The sequence below is a fragment of the Oncorhynchus tshawytscha genome, linkage group LG16 (genome assembly GCF_018296145.1).
Source record: "Oncorhynchus tshawytscha isolate Ot180627B linkage group LG16, Otsh_v2.0, whole genome shotgun sequence".
Lineage (NCBI taxonomy): Eukaryota > Metazoa > Chordata > Actinopteri > Salmoniformes > Salmonidae > Oncorhynchus > Oncorhynchus tshawytscha.
The window spans coordinates 7,029,903-7,052,981 of NC_056444.1; the positions used below are offsets into that span (position 1 = coordinate 7,029,903).

Below are 23,079 nucleotides of genomic sequence, written 5' to 3' on the forward strand. Positions count from 1 at the left end.
GAGACAAGGAAGTTCTCATCATTGTGTAGCCCCTAATACATGCTTCACAATATGTAACCAAATGATGACAATAAGGAAGTAGTGTGGTATTTATCACTTCCTTACAAGTTTTGAATATTCCTTTGTCTCTGAAACATAATATTGAACTGCACAATAACTTTGCTTGTCAGACTACTAAACAATAACCTTTGATATGTATGAAGTTCATGCATATTTGCATTTTCTTCAACCTCATATTTGTATGCAATATGTCAGGAAAGAAATACATAAACGCACCTCTAAAACATGCAACAAGTCAAGTTTAATTACATGTGATTTTTTAATAATGATTTACTGATTATCTTGCAGGACAATATTTTCCTAGAACTCTTCATACTGTCTACCTTGCATAATACCCCCAACTTACAAATTATTCTTCATGGAGGTGAATACCCCATTCCAGGTGAAGCTGGTTGAGAGAATGCCACGAGTTGGCAAAGCTGTCATCAAAATATATTTGGATTTGTTTAACACTTTTTTGATTAATACATGATTCCATGTGTGTTATTTCATATTTTTGATGTCTTCACTATTATCATACAATGTAGAGAATAGTAAAACATTAAGAAAAACCCTTGAATGAATAGGTGTGTCCAAACTTTTGACTGGTACTTTATATATATTTTTTGGGACACATATTTAACCCCTTATTTTTGTTAGCACAGAACTTTGTCCATAATATACAAGGTGCAGTAATCAAATTTAAGGACAAACGTTCTGTATATTTACACGGTCATGTAGATAGTCAATGATTCATGTTTTGGGGAGGGCAAAAGAGACCATATAAAAAGCTACACTGTGATCTTCAACTGCATTGTCAAATGAAGGTTCAAGACTCATGAGGTAAGTTTGTGTTGCCTTTAACTGATATTGATAGAATTAATACAATTTGAAACCTATGATTTTATCTTCAGTTCAAACTTCTAAAATCAAGGGGAATATCAAACATTGTATTTTGATCAAACACATTTTCCTTGATTCAGTTTAATTTAAAAATGTAATATTTGTTCATCTTACATTCATGTCATTCATGCTCTAGAAGTTTCGGACAGTGGATTCATGATGGGAGATGCTGAGGAGGACATTGCTGTTGTCGGCATTGGCTGTAATTTCCCAGGAGGTAAAACTCAGACTTTGAAACTTTTTTAAAAATAGTTAACATTTCCTGTGGCGGCAAATCTTGTCTGGTGCACTACCTTAAGTTTCATTACCCTTTCAAATCAAAAAAATGTATTTATATAGCCCTTCGTACATCAGCTGATATCTCAAAGTGCTGTACAGAAACCCAGCCTAAAACCCCAAACAGCAAGCAATGCAGGTGTAGAAGCACGGTGGCTAGGAAAAACTCCCTAGAAAGGCCAAAACCTAGGAAGAAACCTAGAGAGGAACCAGGCTATGAGGGGTGGGCCAGTCCTCTTCTGGCTGTGCCGGGTGGAGATTATAACAGAACATGGCCAAGATGTTTAAATTTCATAGTTATACCTCATTGTAAACAAGAAACGCTCTACTTTAACAGTAACAAAAACAATTGTTTGCTGCACTGCTTGGACCCCTAATAATGATGACAAAATAATGCCATAATCTACATTTTTAAACTGTCGTAAAAAGATATATATATATTTCTATACAGGAGAGGGGCTTGACAATTTCTGGAAGGTTCTGTTGGAGGGGAAGAACTGTGCTTTACAGATTCCTGATGAAAGGTTTGTCTCTTCCCACTGGTATGACCCCAATGACAACAAAGTTGGAAAGTCGCGCACAGCTAAGGCTGCATTCATGGATGGGTATGTATCACTCCCATTTACCTTACAATAAAATAAATGGAAAATCTATAAACTCTATGTCACAATTCCTCTTGCAAAATAGAACTAATTCTAGCAAACAGGGGACGTTCTATGGAAATTAGGCAACATTAATAATGTCTACCATATCTACCAAGAGAATTCTCTTCGATTATAATCACAGCCGTATATATCCCCCCCCAAGCAGACACATCGATAGCTCTGAACAAACTTTATTTAACTCTCTGCAAACATAGGGAACAATGGGATCATAGGGAACAATGGGAGACACCTGGTAGGGGGTGGAGACGAGCACCAGAGAGGTGAAACAGATCAGGGTGTGACTATTCAATGTCAGATTTTTTTTTACCCATCTACCAATAGGTGCCCTTCTTTGCGAGGCATTGGAGAACCTCCCTGGTCGTTGTGTTTTGAATCTGTGTTTGAAATTCCCTGCTCGACTGAGGGACCTTACAGATAATTGTATGTGTGGGGTACAGAGATGAGGTAGTCAGTAAAAAATCATGTTAAACACTATTATTGCACACACACAGTCCATGCAACTTATTATGTGAATTAGGCACATTTTTACTCCTGAACTTATTTAGGCTTGCCATAACAAAGTGCTTGAATTTTTTTATTTTATTTATTTCACCTTTATTTAACCAAGTAGGCTAGTTGAGAACACCTTTATTTAACCAGGTAGGCTAGTTGAGAACACCTTTATTTAACCAGGTAGGCTAGTTGAGAACAAGTTCTCATTTACAACTGCGGACCTGGCCAAGATAAAGCATAGCAGTGTGAACAGACAACAACACAGAGTTACACATGGAGTAAACAATAAACAAGTCAATAACATAGAAGAAAAAAAATCTATATAAATTTTGTGCAAAAAGCATGAGGAGGTAAGGCAATAAATAGGCCATAGGAGTGAATAATTACAATTTAGCAGATTAACACTGGAGTGATAAATGATCAGATGGTCATGTGCAGGTAGAGATACTGGTGTGCAAAAGAGCAGAAAAGTAAATAAAATAAAAACAGTATGGGGATGAGGTAGGTAAATTGGGTGGGCTATTTACCGATAGACTATGTTCAGGTAGATTGGGTGGGCTATTTACCGATGGACTATGTACAGGTAGATTGGGTGGGCTATTTACAGATAGACTATGTACAGGTAGATTGGGTGGGCTATTTACCGATGGACTATGGGGCTCAAGACATTTCTAAAAACATAATTCCACTTTGACATGGGTTATTGTGTGTGTATATTACAGGGAAGGCTGGTGGGAGGAGCTATAGGAGAACGGGCTCATTGTAACAGCTGGAATGGAATAAATGGAACGGAGTCAAACATGTGGTTTCCATATGTTTGATATTGTTCCATTTTTTTTGTTGCCATTCCAGCTGTTACAATTAGTCCTCCTATATCTCCTCCCACCAGCCTCCCCTGGTGTAGACCAGTGACGCAAAATCTCAATAGAAACAATTTTAAATTCAGATGTATCACAAAAAAAATATGGAAAAAGTCAAGAGTTGTGAATACTTGCTGAAGGCACTGTGAAGCTTTTTTTTTTTTATGACAAGGGTTTGAGTGAAATGTCTAACTAGTGTTTCCAAGTGGCCATGCACCTCTCCAACGTGTACACAGTTCCTAAGTCATTTCAATGCACTTTTATGACTCAAAGAAGAGTCTTCAACTATTATTTTTTTGTGTTGGAACTAGAGCAAGGACACTTGACGTTGGTTTGTTTGGAACACTGCCCTGCATCCCCTGCTGTTACACGATTACTGTTGTTTTACACAATCCAAAAACGGTCCATTATCAATCCAAAAACGGTCCATTATCAATCCAAAAACGGTCCATTATCAAGCCAAAAACGGTCCATTATCAATTGCAATCTGGGTCAGGTGGCCATAATTTGAAAGCTTGTTCTATTGCCAACAGGACTAGCTAAATTATAAAATATGCTTGTTAAAAACTTCTCAAAAACCCTCTCTTTGGTTCTGAGACACAGAGGCACAAACTTTCGAGAGACACCCTCTCCAGCCCAGCAGAGGTTACCATCCCCCGGTTTCACACCTCTGCCCTTGGAAACTCTGTTGCTAGGGTTAACGCTCTCTTGACCTGTGCCATGTGACCTGGCCAGCTCATCAGTGGCAGGAAAATACCCAACACAATCTCTGAACTCTTTAGTTGCATGTCAGAGCCCAGATTGAGCACAAGGCTCTGCAAACCCCACATCAACAAATCTGGACCTTTCTTCCTGGACAATCCTCCACCCGGAACATCCTACCTGTGTGCCGTTGCATCACTGAGCATACAACCACTAACTCTATCACTACAACACTTCCACCTAGTCCACTTCCTGTTTGCTGTGTGTGTGCCTTTCTTGAGGGTGGCTATAAAGTGTGAATTCCCGGGACAGTTGCACCTAGATCTGAACCAGCACCTCTATCGGAAACCACCACATCTTGCCGCTCTTTTTCCAAACATCTTACAGTGTTTTGCTTTCACAAGGTAATTCAGAGATGCAGATTGTAATTTTGATGCGAGTAGAATGGAGTCATGAAGGCATTCAGATGCCTGATCCGCGCAAATGTTCTTCACAATACAACAAACAGACTCATTCTGTTCAGGACAACCCAGGGTATAACGCCATGTCATCTTGTAACTACTGTGAGCGGACCAAGTAATTGGGCGTCACTCTAAAGCGGGAAGGTGGAATAAACGAGTCCGGAGTAGGTTTTCTTGATTGAACACAGTTCTCTATTGAGGGCATTTGGTCAACACAAACACTCCAACATAATCAATGAAAATCTTCCAAGGAAAAACATACATCTTCTTCTCCAGATGAAACAGGAACACAATAGGATTATCTTTAAACTACAACAAAAAGTCACGGGATTGTCACCGTCTTAGTGGTTCTTCCTGGATAGCTCCTCTCTCTCGGTGGTCATCTTCCAGAGATAGTTTTCCCCTCTCTCTGCTGGTTCCATTCTCTCTCTTATAGGGGAAGGAGAGTATGTCATTAGTACCGCCAGCTGTGCTTAATTGCCTCTGGTTACCTTGTCTCCCATGCCTTGTTGGGCTACTATCCATGAGCCCAGCCTGCCCTCTGGTGGTCCTTCCACACTACATCAAACATAGTGATTATAAACGTTGACTGTATATTACAGTTTCGTGATACGGAAATGCACATTTGGACTCGAGGTATTTCTTTTTAGTCCTCAGCGTCTTATCTTTCAAAATACATTGGGTCCTTGTAATTTACAGCATTTATGTCACTCAGACAATAAAAAAGTTGCAAAAGTTGCCCAATTAGCGGAAGGGATGGGGGCACATCTTGTCGGGTGTGGTGCTAAACTTCAGAACGGCTGTCAGTCAAAACCCATAGAGCGCTGTGAAGGCAGAGCCTGAGTTCTGACGTCATGTGTAGCATGTTACTGTACAGTAAACTAACGTAGCAGGCATAACGAAACGCCTGAAACCAGATCACACCCATTCTGGACTTAACGAGAATAAAACAAACTGTCAGGGGGAGGTTCTCTTCTGCACTGTTTGACCAATCCAGTAAATGTGGAGGAGGAGTTAAGATGGAATGGTTCTCTTCTGCACTGTTCAACCAATCCAGTAAATGATTGATAAATGAGATAAATGAGATGGAGTGTCGTCTTGTTAACTTCTGAAAGCAGAGGTCACATCACAGGCTTTCTCCTCCATTTCCCCTAAAATTGTAACATCCGATTATTAACGACCCAGCAGAGGCTACTGTACTGACGCTGCGTTCCAATTTAGGTGACTATCAGTGTTCAAATCTGCCACTTTCAACCTGTATACACGGGTACGAGTGTAAAGGGCTATGAAATCATTAAAAAAAATATTTGAAAATAGATGCAGTACAATAAATTGTTTGTTTATGTTCTTGTTTGTAAACAATTCAGTAAAAAAAACTGTTTGCGTGTGATTTATAATAGGGTGTGGAAATGTATATCTCATTTTCTTCAAAAATCAAGAATTTAAATGAGCATTGAACAGATTATCAGATCCCAGATTGCAAATTGGTCTAAATGCATGCTGTCATTACCGGTCAGCCTACTACCTAGCTACACCCTTACAAAAAAAAGACTGAGGTTTCGAAACTGCAGTAAACGTGCAGTAAACGTGCAGTAACTGCAGTTGAATGTGGTATTTTGGACACTGTATTTGCATAATAACTGCAGTTGTAGTATAGTTATACTGAAGCAAAAATATATTTTGGCCTCAGTATTTGCAACATATATATATATATTATATTATAGTTACATTGAACTGCCAGTTAGACTGCACTCTGACTTCAACCATTTTTCATAAAGCCACCTCTGATTCTATACATGATAAGAAGACATATTCGATATTTCTCTCACAGAGGGCACTTTTCACTAGTCATCAATTCCGTACTCAACTAATTAACTTGATTAAATCTAAATATTTTTGGGGGTGCAATATTGCCGTTGCTTTGCGATCACACAGATTTAAGAAAAGGTCATTTTCAGTCTGACTGTTAATCATTGTTATGTTCTAATTCTCAGAGTGTTACTACCTGATATAATGTTATACATTACCCTCTCTCCCCCAGTGACGTTATACATTACCCTCTCTCCCTCAGTGATGTTATACATTACCCTCTCTCCCCCAGTGACGTTATACATTACCCTCTCTCCCTCAGTGACGTTATACATTACCCTCTCTCCCTCAGTGACGTTATACATTACCCTCTCTCCCTCAGTGACGTTATACATTACCCTCAGTGACGTTATCATTACCCTCTCTCCCTCAGTGACGTTATACATTACCCTCTCTCCCTCAGTGACGTTATACATTACCCTCTCTCACTCAGTGACGTTATACATTACCCTCTCTCCCTCAGTGACGTTATACATTACCCTCTCTCCCTCAGTGACGTTATACATTACCCTCTCTCCCTCAGTGGCGTTATACATTACCCTCTCTCCCCCAGTGACGTTATACATTACCCTCTCTCCCTCAGTGACGTTATACATTACCCTCTCTCCCTCAGTGACGTTATACATTACCCGCTCTCCCCCAGTGACGTTATACATTACCCCTCTCTCCCTCCGTGACATATCCTGACATAATGTAAATGTTATACATTACCCCTCTCTCCCTCAGTGACATATCCTGACATAATGTAAATGTTATACATTACCCCTCTCTCCCTCAGTGACATATCCTGACATAATGTAAATGTTATACATTACCCTCTCTCCCTCAGTGACATATCCTGACATAATGTAAATGTTATACATTACCCTCTCTCCCTCAGTGACGTTATACATTACCCTCTCTCCCTCAGTGACATATCCTGATATAATGTAAAGGTTATACATTACCCTCTCTCCCTCAGTGACATATCCTGACATAATGTAAATGTTATACATTACCCCTCTCTCCCTCAGTGACATATCCTGACATAATGTAAAGGTTATACATTACCCCTCTCCCTCAGTGACGTTATACATTACCCTCTCTCCCTCAGTGACATATCCTGACATAATGTAAAGGTTATACATTACCCTCTCTCCCTCAGTGACATATCCTGACATAATGTAAAGGTTATACATTACCCTCTCTCCCTCAGTGACGTTATACATTACCCTCTCTCCCTCAGTGACATATCCTGATATAATGTAAAGGTTATACATTACCCTCTCTCCCTCAGTGACGTTATACATTACCCTCTCTCCCTCAGTAACATATCCTGATATAATGTAAAGGTTATACATTACCCTCTCTCCCTCAGTGACATATCCTGACATAATGTAAAGGTTATACATTACCCTCTCTCCCTCAGTGACGTTATACATTACCCTCTCTCCCTCAGTGACATATCCTGATATAATGTAAAGGTTATACATTACCCTCTCTCCCTCAGTGACATATCCTGACATAATGTAAATGTTATACATTACCCTCTCTCCCTCAGTGACATATCCTGATATAATGTAAAGGTTATACATTACCCTCTCTCCCTCAGTGACATATCCTGACATAATGTAAATGCTATACATTACCCCTCTCTCCCTCAGTGACATATCCTGACATAATGTAAAGGTTATACATTACCCTCTCTCCCTCAGTGACGTTATACATTACCCTCTCTCCCTCAGTGACATATCCTGATATAATGTAAAGGTTATACATTACCCTCTCTCCCTCAGTAACATATCCTGATATAATGTAAAGGTTATACATTACCCTCTCTCCCTCAGTGACATATCCTGATATAATGTAAAGGTTATACATTACCCTCTCTCCCTCAGTGACATATCCTGATATAATGTAAAGGTTATACATTACCCTCTCTCCCTCAGTGACATATCCTGACATAATGTAAATGTTATACATTACCCCTCTCTCCCTCAGTGACATATCCTGACATAATGTAAAGGTTATACATTACCCTCTCTCCCTCAGTGACGTTATACATTACCCTCTCTCCCTCAGTGACATATCCTGACATAATGTAAAGGTTATACATTACCCTCTCTCCCTCAGTGACGTTATACATTACCCTCTCTCCCTCAGTAACATATCCTGATATAATGTAAAGGTTATACATTACCCTCTCTCCCTCAGTGACATATCCTGACATAATGTAAAGGTTATACATTACCCTCTCTCCCTCAGTGACGTTATACATTACCCTCTCTCCCTCAGTGACATATCCTGATATAATGTAAAGGTTATACATTACCCTCTCTCCCTCAGTGACATATCCTGACATAATGTAAAGGTTATACATTACCCTCTCTCCCTCAGTGACATATCCTGACATAATGTAAATGTTATACATTACCCTCTCTCCCTCAGTGACATATCCTGATATAATGTAAAGGTTATACATTACCCTCTCTCCCTCAGTGACGTTATACATTACCCTCTCTCCCTCAGTGACATATCCTGATATAATGTAAAGGTCATACATTACCCTCTCTCCCTCAGTGACATATCCTGACATAATGTAAATGTTATACATTACCCTCTCTCCCTCAGTGACATATCCTGACATAATGTAAAGGTTATACATTACCCTCTCTCCCTCAGTGACGTTATACATTACCCTCTCTCCCTCAGTGACATATCCTGACATAGTGTAAAGGTTATACATTACCCTCTCTCCCTCAGTGACGTTATACATTACCCTCTCTCCCTCAGTAACATATCCTGATATAATGTAAAGGTTATACATTACCCTCTCTCCCTCAGTGACATATCCTGATATAATGTAAAGGTTATACATTACCCTCTCTCCCTCAGTGACATATCCTGATATAATGTAAAGGTTATACATTACCCTCTCTCCCTCAGTAACATATCCTGACATAATGTAAAGGTTATACATTACCCTCTCTCCCTCAGTAACATGAATAAGTATATTTCAGATTCTCAGAACCCAACAGTTATGTCCTCTGTTTACTGAAATACACAATACCTCAGGTACACTCCTAGAGAAAAAGGTGCCATCTAGAACCTTAAACGGTTCTTTAGTTGTACCCATATGAGAACCCCTTGAACGATTATTTTTGGTTCCATGTAGAACCCTTTTCCACAAATGGTTTCATTTTTACATGGAACCTAAAAGGGTTCTCCTATGGGGACAGTTAAAGAACCCCTTTTGGAACCCTTTTTTCTAAGAGTGTGAGGTACAACATCGCTGACAGTTTTTTGTTTGGAGTTCCCCTTTGAATTATTTATCATTTTGCAGGTTTAATGAGTTTGATCACAAATTCTTTGGCATCACTGAAACAGAAGTGGAACAAATGGACCCCCAGCAAAAACTCCTTCTTCAGTGTGCATACAGGGCTCTGGAGAATGCTGGGATGCCAATGGAGAAGGCCAGTGGGACCAAGACAGGAGTATTTATAGGTAAGGTGGATAACAATGTGTTATTTTAGGGTGTTTTCACACCCAGTGTCCCATAAAAGGATCTTATGGTATGGCTTGTTCAGAAGTGTGTTCACTGATTTTTCAATTTTGTCAAATTATCCCGGTTTCTCACTAAAGACTGCAATATGAATGCAAAGATGATTTGGACCACAGAAATGTTGGGCCCTAATAATTACGAAAACCACGCACAAATGACCCCCAACAGCTAGTCCAAAATACCCCAGACCATCCCAAAATGCCTCTAATGACAACAAAAGACTCCAAGCAACCCCAAACTGTTAAGGTTTTCTTCTGTCGAAGGAGAGGAGGACCAATATGCAGCGTGGTTATCTTCATACATCTTTAATAAAGATGATAAATGAACAATATACAAAACAAGAAATGTGGAAAAACCCGAAAACAGCCCTATCTGGTGTAACAAACACAAAGACAGGAACAATCACCCACAAAACCCAACACAAAACAGGCTACCTAAATATGGTTCCCAATCAGAGACAATGACTGACACCTGCCTCTGATTGAGAACCATATCAGGCCAGACATAGAAATAGACAAACTAGACACACAACATAGAATGCCCACCCAGATCACACCCTGACCAAACAAAACATAGAAACATACAAAGCAAACTATGGTCAGGGTGTGACACAAACTACCCCAGAATACCAGAAACTCCCTCTACTGCCACAAGATTTGGCCATCCCTTCAACCAGTTTTACCTAATTTCATCAAATAAAATGCCTTAAACAAATATATGCATTCGATTCTCCATCATAGTGGCCCTTTGGTCTCCTTTTCTTTAAAATACAGCTTTTGGCAGAGAGGGCGGAAGTGCTTCCTTGCTCCTCTGAACTAAAAATACATCACGTTTTTGCCTAGTAGTAGTAACTGAAACATGGATACTGGCTGTAGGATTATAACTCACACATGTGACCTAATATAATAGTATGTCTTGCAGTAAAATTATACATCAAATATGAATTTTGTCTCATATATATGATTTCTTTCAGCATCTTGAGATAATAGGAATGCGCGGTTAGGGACTGTGCAAACATGCTGTCTTTGTCAGCGACATAAAAGCTGACAGTAGGCTATTTCAACCACATGAAATACGCATCGGAGATGAACTGAAATCTTATCAGATTCATGTTGGACCGTTTTTCACAGCTTTCCGTCTCCTTGAAACTGGTCAAACTGATGTTCTTTGGACATTTTGCAGGAAAAATCCACTGTTTCAGTGTTATTTTCTGTCCCTACAATTTTCTACCCAATCAGAAATGGAAGAGGGAACCTTTGCCCAATCCCTGCCCAATCAGAAATGGAAAGTCCAATCAGAAATGAGAACCTTTGCCCAATCAGAAATTGAAGAGAGAACCTTTACCCAATCAGAAATGGAAGAGAGAACCTTTGCCCAATCAGAAATGGAAGAGAGAACCGTTGCCCAATCAGAAATGGAAGAGAGAACCTTTACCCAATCAGAAATGGAAGAGAGAACCTTTGCCCAATCAGAAATGGAAGAGAGAACCTTTGCCCAATCAGAAATGGAAGAGAGAACCTTTGCCCAATCAGAAATGGAAGAGAGAACCTTTACCCAATCAGAAATGGAAGAGAGAACCTTTGCCCAATCAGAAATGGAAGAGAGAACCTCAGAAATGGAAGAGAGAACCTTTGCCCAATCAGAAATGGAAGAGAGAACCTTTGCCCAATCAGAAATGGAAGAGAGAACCTTTGCCCAATCAGAAAATGAAATGGAAGAGAAACTTTGCCCAATCAGAAATGAACCTTTGCCCAATCAACAGAAATGGAAGATTATGTCAACTAGATTAGACTTATTATTGATGCATTCATTCTATTTATTTATGACATTCTTCTGGTAATTCTACTAGGGCAACAAGTCGGCCTAATGACAGAAGAGAAGCTGCAAGTTGGCTAACAAATAGCCCATAAAATGTCTGAAGTTGTATGCAGAAAATGTTCTACAATAAGGGTGGAAGTAGCCTGAGTAGACAGTGAAGACCACCCGGGACCGTGACAGCAATGGAAGCATCAATCAATTCAGTCTACACTATGCCCAATGACAATCGTCTAGTGTCATAACCCGTTTGGTGTTTTAAGATGAATGGCGGGTGCACAATGCACTGTTTAGAAACTGTATTAAACAGGGAGCAGGGAGCCTACTTTTTGCAAGTGATTTGTTTAACAATCAGACAAAAACATCATGCCTGGTTGTTTTAATATCACGTTAAAAGGTAATAGCCAAAAAATGTTTTCAGATAAACTTAAATGACATGTCTTTTAATTAATTATTAATTATATATATATATATATAATATTATTAATTAAAAGGAAATGGTGTGCGCTCATAGGAGGTCCTGCACCCCCTTTCGTTCCGCTGTCCCTGGCTCCTGAATGTGAAATTAGCTTCATGACTACAGCCCTGCACAGCGCTTTCTATAGTAGCGAGCTAGGTTTTTTATTTGCTTACATACAGCGTAACGTTTAGCCAGCGTGAGCACAAGCCGGTTTATCAAGTGTTCTTGGGCATAAACTATGTGTTGAAATGTAGAAAATGGAACCGACAGAACATCATTTACATGCTGAGCAGCATAAACCTCATAAAGTTGCAGTATTGTGATATCGCTCCGCCATTTCCTGGTTGCTGAAATTATAATAGTTCACCTAATTTAAGTTTATGTGACAAGTATAGTGTAGAGAATCAATCTAACCCGCTGTGACATATCTTTTCAATAACCAAAAATATTGTATTTTTCAGCTGTTTTGAAGCTGGTGTATAAAACCAAAAGTAAAAGACGAAAAACCAAAACATCATAACATGAAGCATAGAAATAGCCCACATAGAACAGATCTACCGTTTCTTAGACTTGCTTTCAATTAGAATGACAGATCTATAACTCACACTACTATGTGAATTTGGTGGTCCCCCAAAAATGACATATTGCCGCTTTTTAAAGTGGGTTTAGATGGTACAATGATTCTCTACCCTATACTTGCTGGTTTTGTCACAAACTGAAATTAGGCGAATTAGAATGTTAGCAACCAGGAAAATGGCAGAGCGATTTCCGCATAGTGCATCTTTAAAAGGTGCAGCACTGCTTTTGCCAAGGTTTCATTGAAATGATTGGGAGCATCTGTAAATGTCTGGTGTCTAGTAAAGCAGGGGGTCAGGCTCTGGCAACGGAAATAGATAAAGGGAACTGGGAAAAAGGGGGTGCAGCTCAATATTAGGAAGGTGTTCTCAATGTTTTGTACACTCTGCACTGGGGGAGAGGGGGTTCCAACCATCCTAATATTGAGTCCCCTCCCCAGTAATTATTGAACAGGTCCCTAAGACACTGCATTGTTATTGTGACGACACATGGGTGATGACACTTGATTGCGATTGGATACAGACCACCCAGGTAAAACAATTAGTGGGAGATTATGACCAGAGCATCATGCCAACACACAATCTTTTAGATGACCTACACCACCAAGATGTTTATGATCGCTTTGCCACGTCAACCTAAAAAAAGATACCTCAAAATATCACAAACAACCTAAAAAAGAAAGATACCTCAAAATATCACAAACAACCTAGATACTAAATATAAATACTGGTTTTATATTGCATATAAAATAGAATAACCTGGTAGCATTACAGTGCCCTTATTACTGTGTAATTGTTTCTGTAAGTGCAGTGCAGCAACTATTGTCATTACTTACATACTGTATTCACAGCATTTACCCTCGCCTTTACACCAATCGTAAGTAATACAGTATGTTGTGTAGAGTGTAACAATTAGTAATTACAATACTTGTTACACTGTACTTACAGGAATAATGACATAGTGATAAAGACATTGTAACGTAAGCGAATTGGCAGTTTATTAGTGAATCATTTTGGTATTATTGCCCATTTAATTTTGACTGCATTGGTCCTCCATTGAAAGAAAGCCCACACACAATAAAATGTCATTTGTGTATTATTTTCAATAATGTGTGCCTATTTTCATTCAAGGGCTTATGAACAGAGATTATGAACAATCTGTTGGATTTATGAACCCAAATTTAATCAACCACTGCACCGGTACCGGACTTTCTATGAGTATAGCAGCCAACAGAGTCTCATACATCTTCAACTTCACTGGACCCTCACTCTCCATTGACTGTGCCTGCTCTTCATCCCTTGTGGCTCTTCATTTAGCTTGTCAAGCCATAAGACAAGGTGTGTAACGTAATCACATTTACCTACCTTTTACAACCCATGCAACATTTTGTCAAAATGTAAACTTACACACGGACTGAATTCACAACAACAACAAAAAAATAAATAATCTAAAATCCGATTTATTTTACAAAGCCCTTTTTACGCAGCTCTGTCAAAGTGCCCTGAAGAGCAAAGCAGAAGTAAAAGCATGGTGGCTCTCATCACAAAATATCATCACACGGATTTGTATACTGTATGCCTTTCGCTTCTCAGGTGACTGCGAGATGGCTCTTTGTGGTGGCGTCAATTCTATCATACAGCCGCTAGCCTTTGTCGCGCTCAGCAAGGCAAAGATGATTTCACCTGAAGGCACCAGCAAACCTTTCTCCAGCAGAGCAGATGGCTATGGCAGAGGAGAGGGCTGTGGGATTATTCTGCTGAAGCCACTAAAAAAAGTAAATTATTTTTCTGTTTCTCTGTCACAAAATTGCTCCTTTTTTTTTTAATATATATTTTTTTAACCTTAGACCACACACTGATTTATATTTTACACAGGCTCTCAAGGAGAATTACCATGTATGGGGCATCATAAGCAACACTGCTGTTAACCAAGATGGCCGCACAGTCACTCCAATCACCAAGCCATCCATGGTCCAGCAAGAGGAGCTGCTGCGTGGAATCTATTCACAGTCTGACCTGTTATCGGTCCAGTACATAGAGGCTCATGGGACTGGAACTCCAGTGGGAGATCCCATAGAAGCAGGCAGCATCTCCAAAGTCATTGCCAAAGCCAGACCTCCAGGTTCAGAGACACTCCTCATCGGCTCTGTGAAAGGCAACATCGGACACACAGAATCTGCAGCTGGAGTGGCAGGTCTAATCAAGGTACTCCTAATGATGAAACATGAAACCATTGTCCCTTCACTGTTCTACTCTGAGGACAGTTCCAGTATAGATGCTAAAGCTTTAAATGTAAAGATTCCTACTAAAGCAGAAAAGTGGAGAGATTCTATTGTAAGAGTTGCAGGAATAAACAATTTTGGTTTTGGAGGAACAAATGCACATGCTATTGTCAAACAACACAAGCAGTCAAATGTTCCTCAAAAAAGTGGTAGGAAATCACACAATTTATTTGTCCTCTCTGCCAGTTCTGAAAAGTCTATGAGTATGATGATGGAGGACACAATTCAACAGATAGACAGAGACAACAAAGGTGATCTAGAAGCTCTTGCGTACACATCTGCATGTAGAAGAAGCCACTTGAAACATCGATATCGGAAAGCATTCAGAGCTCCCTCTCTGGCTGACCTTAAAGATCAACTCACATCTGCCATGAATAAGGTAACAACGCCATCTTACTCAGATCCCAGGCTAGTATTTGTCTTCTGTGGGAACGGTGTAACCTATCAAGGCATGTGCCAGCAGCTCTTGAAACATGAGCTTGTGTTCAGAGAGAAGATCAGCCAAATTGAGAAGCTTTTCCAGAAGTTCAATAACATGAGTATCATAGAGAGACTTGAGAGTGAATCAGAGAGTAAAGATCTTTCAAACCCAGATGTTGTCCAGCCCCTCCTCTTTGCCACTCAGGTTGGCATAGCCAGTCTCTTCAAGCACTGGGGCATCAAACCTGATGCCATTCTTGGCCACTCTATAGGAGAGGTTGCTGCTGCCCACTGCTCTGGTCTGTTGTCCCTTGAGGATGCAGTGAAGGTGATCTACTTCCGCAGTACTCTGCAGAATACGGTCACAGGAGGGAAAATGCTTGTGGTCAGTAACATGGTCGTATCAGAGGTCTTGAACCTCCTTCCCTCTTACTCAAATAAGATTTCCTTGGCTGCCTTCAACAGCCCGCAGTCCTGCACGCTCTCAGGTGATGCAGAGGCTATAGACAGTCTCCATCGAAAGCTGAGCAGCTCAGTCAAGAGTAAGAATCTGTTCCTCCATGTTTTGGATGTCCCTGCTGCATACCACAGCCAGATGATGGATCCCATCCTGTCTCAACTAGAGGACAGTATTGGCTCTTTACAAGTCAATGATGTTGAGACAGAATTGTTCTCCACAGTAACAGGAAAGGAGGTAGAGCAGCCAGACTTCAGCACAGGCAAATACTGGGCCAGGAACATACGAGAGACAGTTTCATTTGAACAGGCAGTGAGATCTGCAACCAAAGGGAAAAAGAATGTAGTCTTTGTGGAGATTGGCCCTAGAAGGGCTCTACAAAGAAACATCCAGGAGACTCTTGGAAATGACACCATGGTTCTGTCCTCAGTGCAGCCAGATAAAGATCATGAGACAATGCTGAATACTGTGTCCAAACTGTTTGAGTTGGGGGTTCAGGTAGACTGGGATCAGTTCTACAGAGGCCGTGAGGCTTCACCAACATCTTTCCCAAGGTATCAGTTTGATTCTACTCGGAGAGATGTTATCATGTCTGCATCAAAGATACATCATACATCAGGTAATCATCCTGTGCTAACTCATACAGCTAGCGATAGCAATACCTTCAGTTGTGATCTGTCTTCTGACTCAGTATCCTACCTGCATGAGCATAAACACAATGGTGTTGCCATAATCCCTGGTGCCTTCTATACTGAGTTGGGTTTGGCTGCCTTCATGGCCAGTGCCAAACCAAAGGTTCCACTCAACACACTGCAAGTCAGTATCAGTTTTCAGAGTCCCTATGTTTTCACACAGAATGCACCAGAGATGAAAGTGCAACTTGAACCAGCAGTGGATGAGACCCATTTTAAGATATATTCTCCCTCCACAAACCATGCATCAGGCACAATAACGTGCAAGCGAGGACAGCTAGCTGAAGAACAGAACATTTCGCTAAGCTCTATCTACAAAAGATGCAATTCAGTGTTGAATTCTGAAAAGTTCTACACTGAAATTGCTCTGGGTGGGTTTCAGTATGGCACTGTTTTCCAGAACACGGGGGATATACACTATGGTAAAGAGTTTAAGGAGGCTTTTTCAGTTGTCACAGTTCCAGAAGAATTGCTGTCTCAGTTGCATGAATACTGCATTCACCCCGTAGTGTTAGACTTCCTGATGCAACTTGCTCCTGTTACAGTAGCATATGGACTCTCTTCAAGGCCCAGGTTTCCTGTCAAAATAGGCAGCTTGACAGTGTTTGAACCTCTGCAAGAGGAAATGATTGTGTATCTGAAAGCAATTGATGAAGGTGTTGATCACTATGAAGTATGTGGTTGCTTTACAGACAAAGAGGGAAGAGTTTTGGTTGAGCTTAAGCATGTGGTGATTAAATATCTTGGGAGCCGCTCTCATGTTGTGGAAGAATACTTCTTCCACAATGAATTCAATGTCTGTGAGGATATCATCTCCTCTAATACCAGCGAGGCACCAAAGGCCTTGGTATTTTCCGACCAGGTAGGCCTTCCAAAAGCCATGCAACCACACTTAAGTTCACAGTCTAGATACATCTCCTTCACACAATCTAAGGAGGTCTTGAGCCATGGATTTCCTACACTCCTGGCAAACCTTAATATCACAGATCTCAACAAACACTTCCAGGAAGTCTTATTTGTGTGGGGTCAGGAAGATGTTACTTCACTGAGAACTGAGTATGTTCTGGAGAGTATGATAAGCTGCTGTGAGATGCTCAGGAAAATTGTCCTGTCATTGAGGGCCATGCAATTTACAAATTCCATCAGAGTAATAACCTACCGGTCGGCGGAGGACACGGTGGACCACATCAGCGCAGGCTTTGTCCTGTCAGGCATGACTAGATCGTGTGCTGCAGAAATGGAAAAGCTTTCCTTCCAGCTGATTGACATCAACTCTGTCTCTACAGAAGACATCATAGCTCTGTCTCAGGTCTTAAAGTCATACCCTTGCAAAAGTTACCCAGAGTTGGTTGTGAAAGGTGGGCTGATTTTGAAACCTGATATTGTACATACTCCCATTGGAAGCATTGAGAGCACTGAGGGAAGGATTTTCTCTTCAATGACTGAGCCATGCATCTTTCAGACAAATGACCCCTGCAGAATGACTAGCTTGTCTGCCATTCCTTGTGATGCTGACAATACAAACATCCATAAGAAATCAGTTAAGATTCAGCTCAGTAAGATAGGCGTTCATTCCTCAGACTACTATCCTGTCAGTGTCTCTGAGCTGAACTATGGTCAGACAATGTACTGGAACAATCACACATCTCAGAACCACCAGCTTCTGGCTCTTGACTTCAGTGGTACTGTCACAGCTGTAGGGAAAGATGTGAACACACTGAAAGTGGGAGATGATGTAGTATCATGTTATCCCATTGCTGCATCTTCTAAGATTGTGATTCCTGAAGCAGCATGCTACAAGACAAAGAGGCTCACATTTCTGAAGGAGGCTCCTTGTGTGTCCTACTTTGTTCTGGCATGGGAGATATGGCACAGACTGTTACCTACCATCAAACAACGGAGGAGGTTGAGCATCATCTCCTCTGTTCCTGACTCTAGTCTGCTGAAGGTCCTAATCCAGACAGCAAACAAATCAAGATGGAATGCCATTGTAGGGACACAGTGCAGTGGAATGTTTGCTGATGCAATTCTCCTCCTTCCACCATTTGATAAATCTCTGTTGGCAGAAGTCAGCAATTGTCCTGATGTCAGACATGTTGTCATTGTCTGTGAATCCCAGTCCCACCGCTTGCTTGAACAGAGTGTTTTCCTGAATGTTAATGATAGTGTTCACATCCAGACTCTTCAGATGTCCAGCATCTTACAAAAGGGATCACTCATTGCCAAGAGGCCACAGATTTATAATTGGCTAAAGTCCATGCATTTGGGAATTTCTCTAGAGACCTCTACCTTACAGAGAATGTCATCCGGTAGCATTGACTTCCTGTCTGTTGAGTCGTACTTCAGCTCAAAGACCCTGTCTGTTGTGGCGCTGGGTAAAGATGATTCCAAAGGCACACTGTCCAACATTCAGTTGCTGCCTAAACCAACCCAGCTATTCCAGAAGAAGTCTGTGTACATTGTCACAGGTGGTCTCTCTGGGCTGGGGTTTGAAACAGTGAAGTTCCTTGCTCAGAAAGGTGGAGAGTACATCGTCATACTCTCCAGAAGTAGCCCCACACCAGACATACAGCAGGAGATAGTCATTCTGGAGAGACAATGGAGTGCCTGTATTGTATGGATGGGATGTGATGTCTCTGTTTCTGAGCATGTGCTCAGAGTGATTGGTCTCATTGGTCAGAAGTTTCCCTCTTGTCCAATCAAAGGGGTGTTTCACAGTGCAGTCGTCCTGCATGATGGATTGATTGAAAACCTTGACAAATCCCACTTTGAGAAAGTCCTAAAGCCCAAGGTGAATGGAGCCCTGAATCTGCACCACGCCACAAAACACTGCAAGTTAGACTACTTTGTGTGCTACTCTTCCATCTCTTCTTTCCTTGGCAATGCCTCACAAACAAACTATGCAGCAGCTAATTCATTCCTGGACTACTTCTGTCACTATAGACGGAATATTGGACTATCTGGGCAATCCATCAACTGGGGAGCTTTGAACCTTGGTCTCCTGCTTAACAAGGATCATTTACACAGGTTTCTGGAGACAAGGGGATTGATGGTGATGGATGTTACAGAGATTCATGAGAGTTTGGAACAATGCCTCTTGCTAAACAAACCCCAACAGGTTGTATGTAGGTTTCACATCAAGAACATGATGAGCAATGTTCTCTCTCAAAATGCATCATTGACCGTGCGTATAACTGCGTTAGTGGATGAGGCAGTGCAAAAACTCAAATTCCAAAAGTCACAGTCTGAACATACTTCTGTGTCATCTTCCCCAAGTGAATACATCAGGTCTGTACTCAGTCAAACAATTGGTGTTGACAAGCATGAGTTAGATGACGATTCTCCTCTCTCTGCCTTAGGCATCGACTCAATGCTAGCCATGACCCTGCAGAACCTCATCTTTCAGGATAGGGGTGTGAATGTGCCTCTGGTTACATTGCTGGACCCCAATAGGACACTGTCTACATTGGTATCAATGCTGATGGAGAGTACTGAGGGTGAATCTGAGAATGATGATCAGAAAGAGGACATGATAGATGACATGTTGACAAGACTATAGAGATTCCAATTGAACATTTATAATTGAAAATGAACATGTAGATATTGGATTTTCTAATCATATTTATATGTTTGATCAGACAAGAGGTAGTTTCCTGGATTGGAGGGCCTGAAAGAGGTAGTTACCTGGATGTGAGGGGCTGAAAGAGGTAGTTTCCTGGATTGGAGGGGCTGAAAGAGGTAGTTTCCTGGATGGGAGGGGTCATTGAGGATTTTTTTGTTGCACGTTTGGAGGTGCGCTTGGTGGACAGAGAGCTCACACCAGTCTATGGCTATCTCTGTGTTTTTTTTGTGTAGGTGTTGAGCATTAGAATTTAATGTATTGAAGGCCGAGCTAAAGTCAATGAACAAGATGCTTGCGTAGGTGTTAGGTGTCTCCAGGCGTTGCAATGTGTGGCAGAATGCCAGGATGACAGCATCTTCGACAGACCTACTAGCTCTGTAGGCAAACTAGAGTTGATCCGTCAATGGTTTTAGGTAGGACTAGGCGTTCAAATGCTTTCATGGCCACAGAAGTCAGGTCGACGGGTCTGAAGTGGTTGAGGCAGGTTGTCTATGCGCTTGTTTCCTCAAACTGCTCATAAAACTCATTAAGCTTGTGCTTAATTGTGCTTGTGCTTCCAGTTGTTTTGTCCTTCCTTGCAGAGCGCAGTTCAAATTTGGTTGATTTAGTATTTTTCTTGATATCCATTGATGTAGGCAGAGTTATTTTCCCTACATAGTAAAGCTAGTTATTTTGAGAACCAGGGCATGCTGTTGCCGTATGATGTCATGATTTTGTGGAGATATTCAGGGCATGTGACAAATAAAATTTGATTTGATACCCGTCTCTACACAGAACCGGATGCATGGCGTCACAGTGTCTGTGCACTCATCGAGTGTGGTACACATTGTACATTCAAAACAGCCCTTCAGAGATTCAACGGAATCTGTGGACCATATTTGAACCGTTTCGGACTTTGGTTTGATAATTTTGAGTTTTTGTTTTTGTTTATACAAATGAGGAGCAGCATCGCAAGGTCAGATTCTTAAAGGGGAGCTCTAGGGAATGCATGGTAAGCAGATGAGATTGAACTGTATCAGTGCTCTAGAATGGTATCTTCTCTTGTGGGGCATGTCACCAGTTGTTCATAGTTAGGTAACTCGTGGGACAGGTTGAAGTGGTTAAAATCACCGGCAGCACATTTTGTGTTGGAGTCGGGTGAGATCTTTCCACTGTGGAAATGTGATGTGCTAGTTAGCTGATGGTATTGCTGGCGTTAGCTTGCGGTGGGATGTAATCACCGGCAGCACATTTTGTGTTGGAGTCGGGTGAGATCTTTCCACTGTGGAAATGTGATGTGCTAGTTAGCTGATGGTATTGCTGGCGTTAGCTTGCGGTGGGATGTAATCACCGGTTAGCACAATTGTCTCAAATTCCCTTGGTAGAATGGTCTGCAGTTCATAGTTAGGAATTCAAGGTCAGGGGAGCATGGTTGATGTAGTACTGTGGAGTTGGTACACCAGCGCTGATTAATCATGAATCAGATACAACTGCCTTTTGATTTTTGAGAACTTGAATGAGCTGTCGGATGGTAAAATCCAGGAGCGAATACGGCCGAGTTTGTAACAGATATTGGTCCAGACATGTCTCGATCAGACACATGATTCTCTGGAATCTCTCATAGTTTGGATCAAAAGCAGAAGTTCATTTTCTATTCCTGAGTGAACGAACATCGATAGCAGCAAGGCAGGCAGAGGGGGCCAGTAGAGACATCCTGAACCGAGATAGTATGCCGGCTCGCCTTCCATGTCTGGATGTATTCCCACCTGTAGCAGTGACTGCCCAGGTATGTTTTTAGTCAGTAATCCCACAGGTAAAGAAAGATGCTGTGGACCAAAGACTCCATACTATTTCTCCCTGCTGTTTAGAAGATCCAAGCAACTATATTTGTGTAAACATTATGATTATATTTCTGTAATAATATTTGTTAAAGGTGTTATGCAATATTTTGCCATTATTACAAAATCAACTTTTTAAAATGTTTGAACATGATGTTTTTACACTTTTTAAAAATAGTGTAAAAATCTGTTAGGATATTACTCTATTCTTATATTAATCTTAAAAACAGGTACTAATCTGTAATGTATTTCTTCTGTAAAAAAAATTATAAAATGATTTCAAATGAACCAGTTTAAAGTCACTTTTAACTTTTAATTAATTTATGAGTTAACATTGTTCTTGTTGTTATTAGTGGCTCAAGCAGCAAAGATGGGGGAAACACTATTGTATTTGATTGTTATTTGGGTGAAACCCTATTGTATTTGATTGTTATTTGGGTGAAACCCTATTGTATTTGATTGTTATTTGGGTGAAACCCTATTGTATTTGATTGTTATTTTGTATTTTATTTTTATTTGGATGAAACCCTATTGTATTTGATTTTTATTTGGGTGAAACACTATTGTATTTTATTTTATTTACCGATTCCCGTCAGATGGTCAGGCTTAGGAGTTTGCAACCTTGCATGATAGTAAAAAGCCTACTGACCAATAAACATTCAAGTGGGCTTGAGCATATATATCAAAAGCATATTGCGTGATCTGTTTGACTTTGAGTTCTGATATTTGGCAATGTGATAAGTACAGAAGTAGCTTGCTCTTTCTCATCCTGATAGTTAGACATTTATATACTTTTCTTTGCATATCACAATTTCATCCCAACAAAACGGAAGGCTGCAGCAAAATATTAAAAACAAGAAACAAATAATTCCACATATACATGATTTTTAATTATTTAATTATTTAAATTAATTATTTTTAATTAATTATTTTTAAATAATGTGTTGTGGCCAGTGCTTAATTTCCCCATGGCTGCGCCCCTGCCCAGTCATGGGAAATCCATAGATTAGGGTCTAAGAAATGTATTTCAGTTGACTTATTATTATTATTTATATGTACTGTATCTTAGTAAAATCATTGCATGTATCGTTTATATTTTTATTCTGTGATTATTATTCCTCTTTTTCTTTT

The 23,079-nt window shown here is 40.5% G+C and overlaps 1 protein-coding gene across 1 annotated transcript; it reads left to right on the top strand.

Moving 5' to 3' along the window:
* The first annotated feature begins 1,101 nt into the window (after positions 1-1,101).
* Positions 1,102-22,439, top strand: LOC112235090 (highly reducing polyketide synthase cm3B-like). The gene is made up of 6 exons (XM_024403482.2): positions 1,102-1,159; positions 1,670-1,823; positions 9,590-9,750; positions 13,790-13,996; positions 14,252-14,433; positions 14,534-22,439. The coding sequence occupies exons 1-6, from the start codon at positions 1,102-1,104 to the stop codon at positions 20,066-20,068; spliced, it is 6,297 nt and encodes a 2,098-aa protein (XP_024259250.2). The 3' UTR covers positions 20,069-22,439.
* Positions 22,440-23,079: the final 640 nt, after the last annotated feature.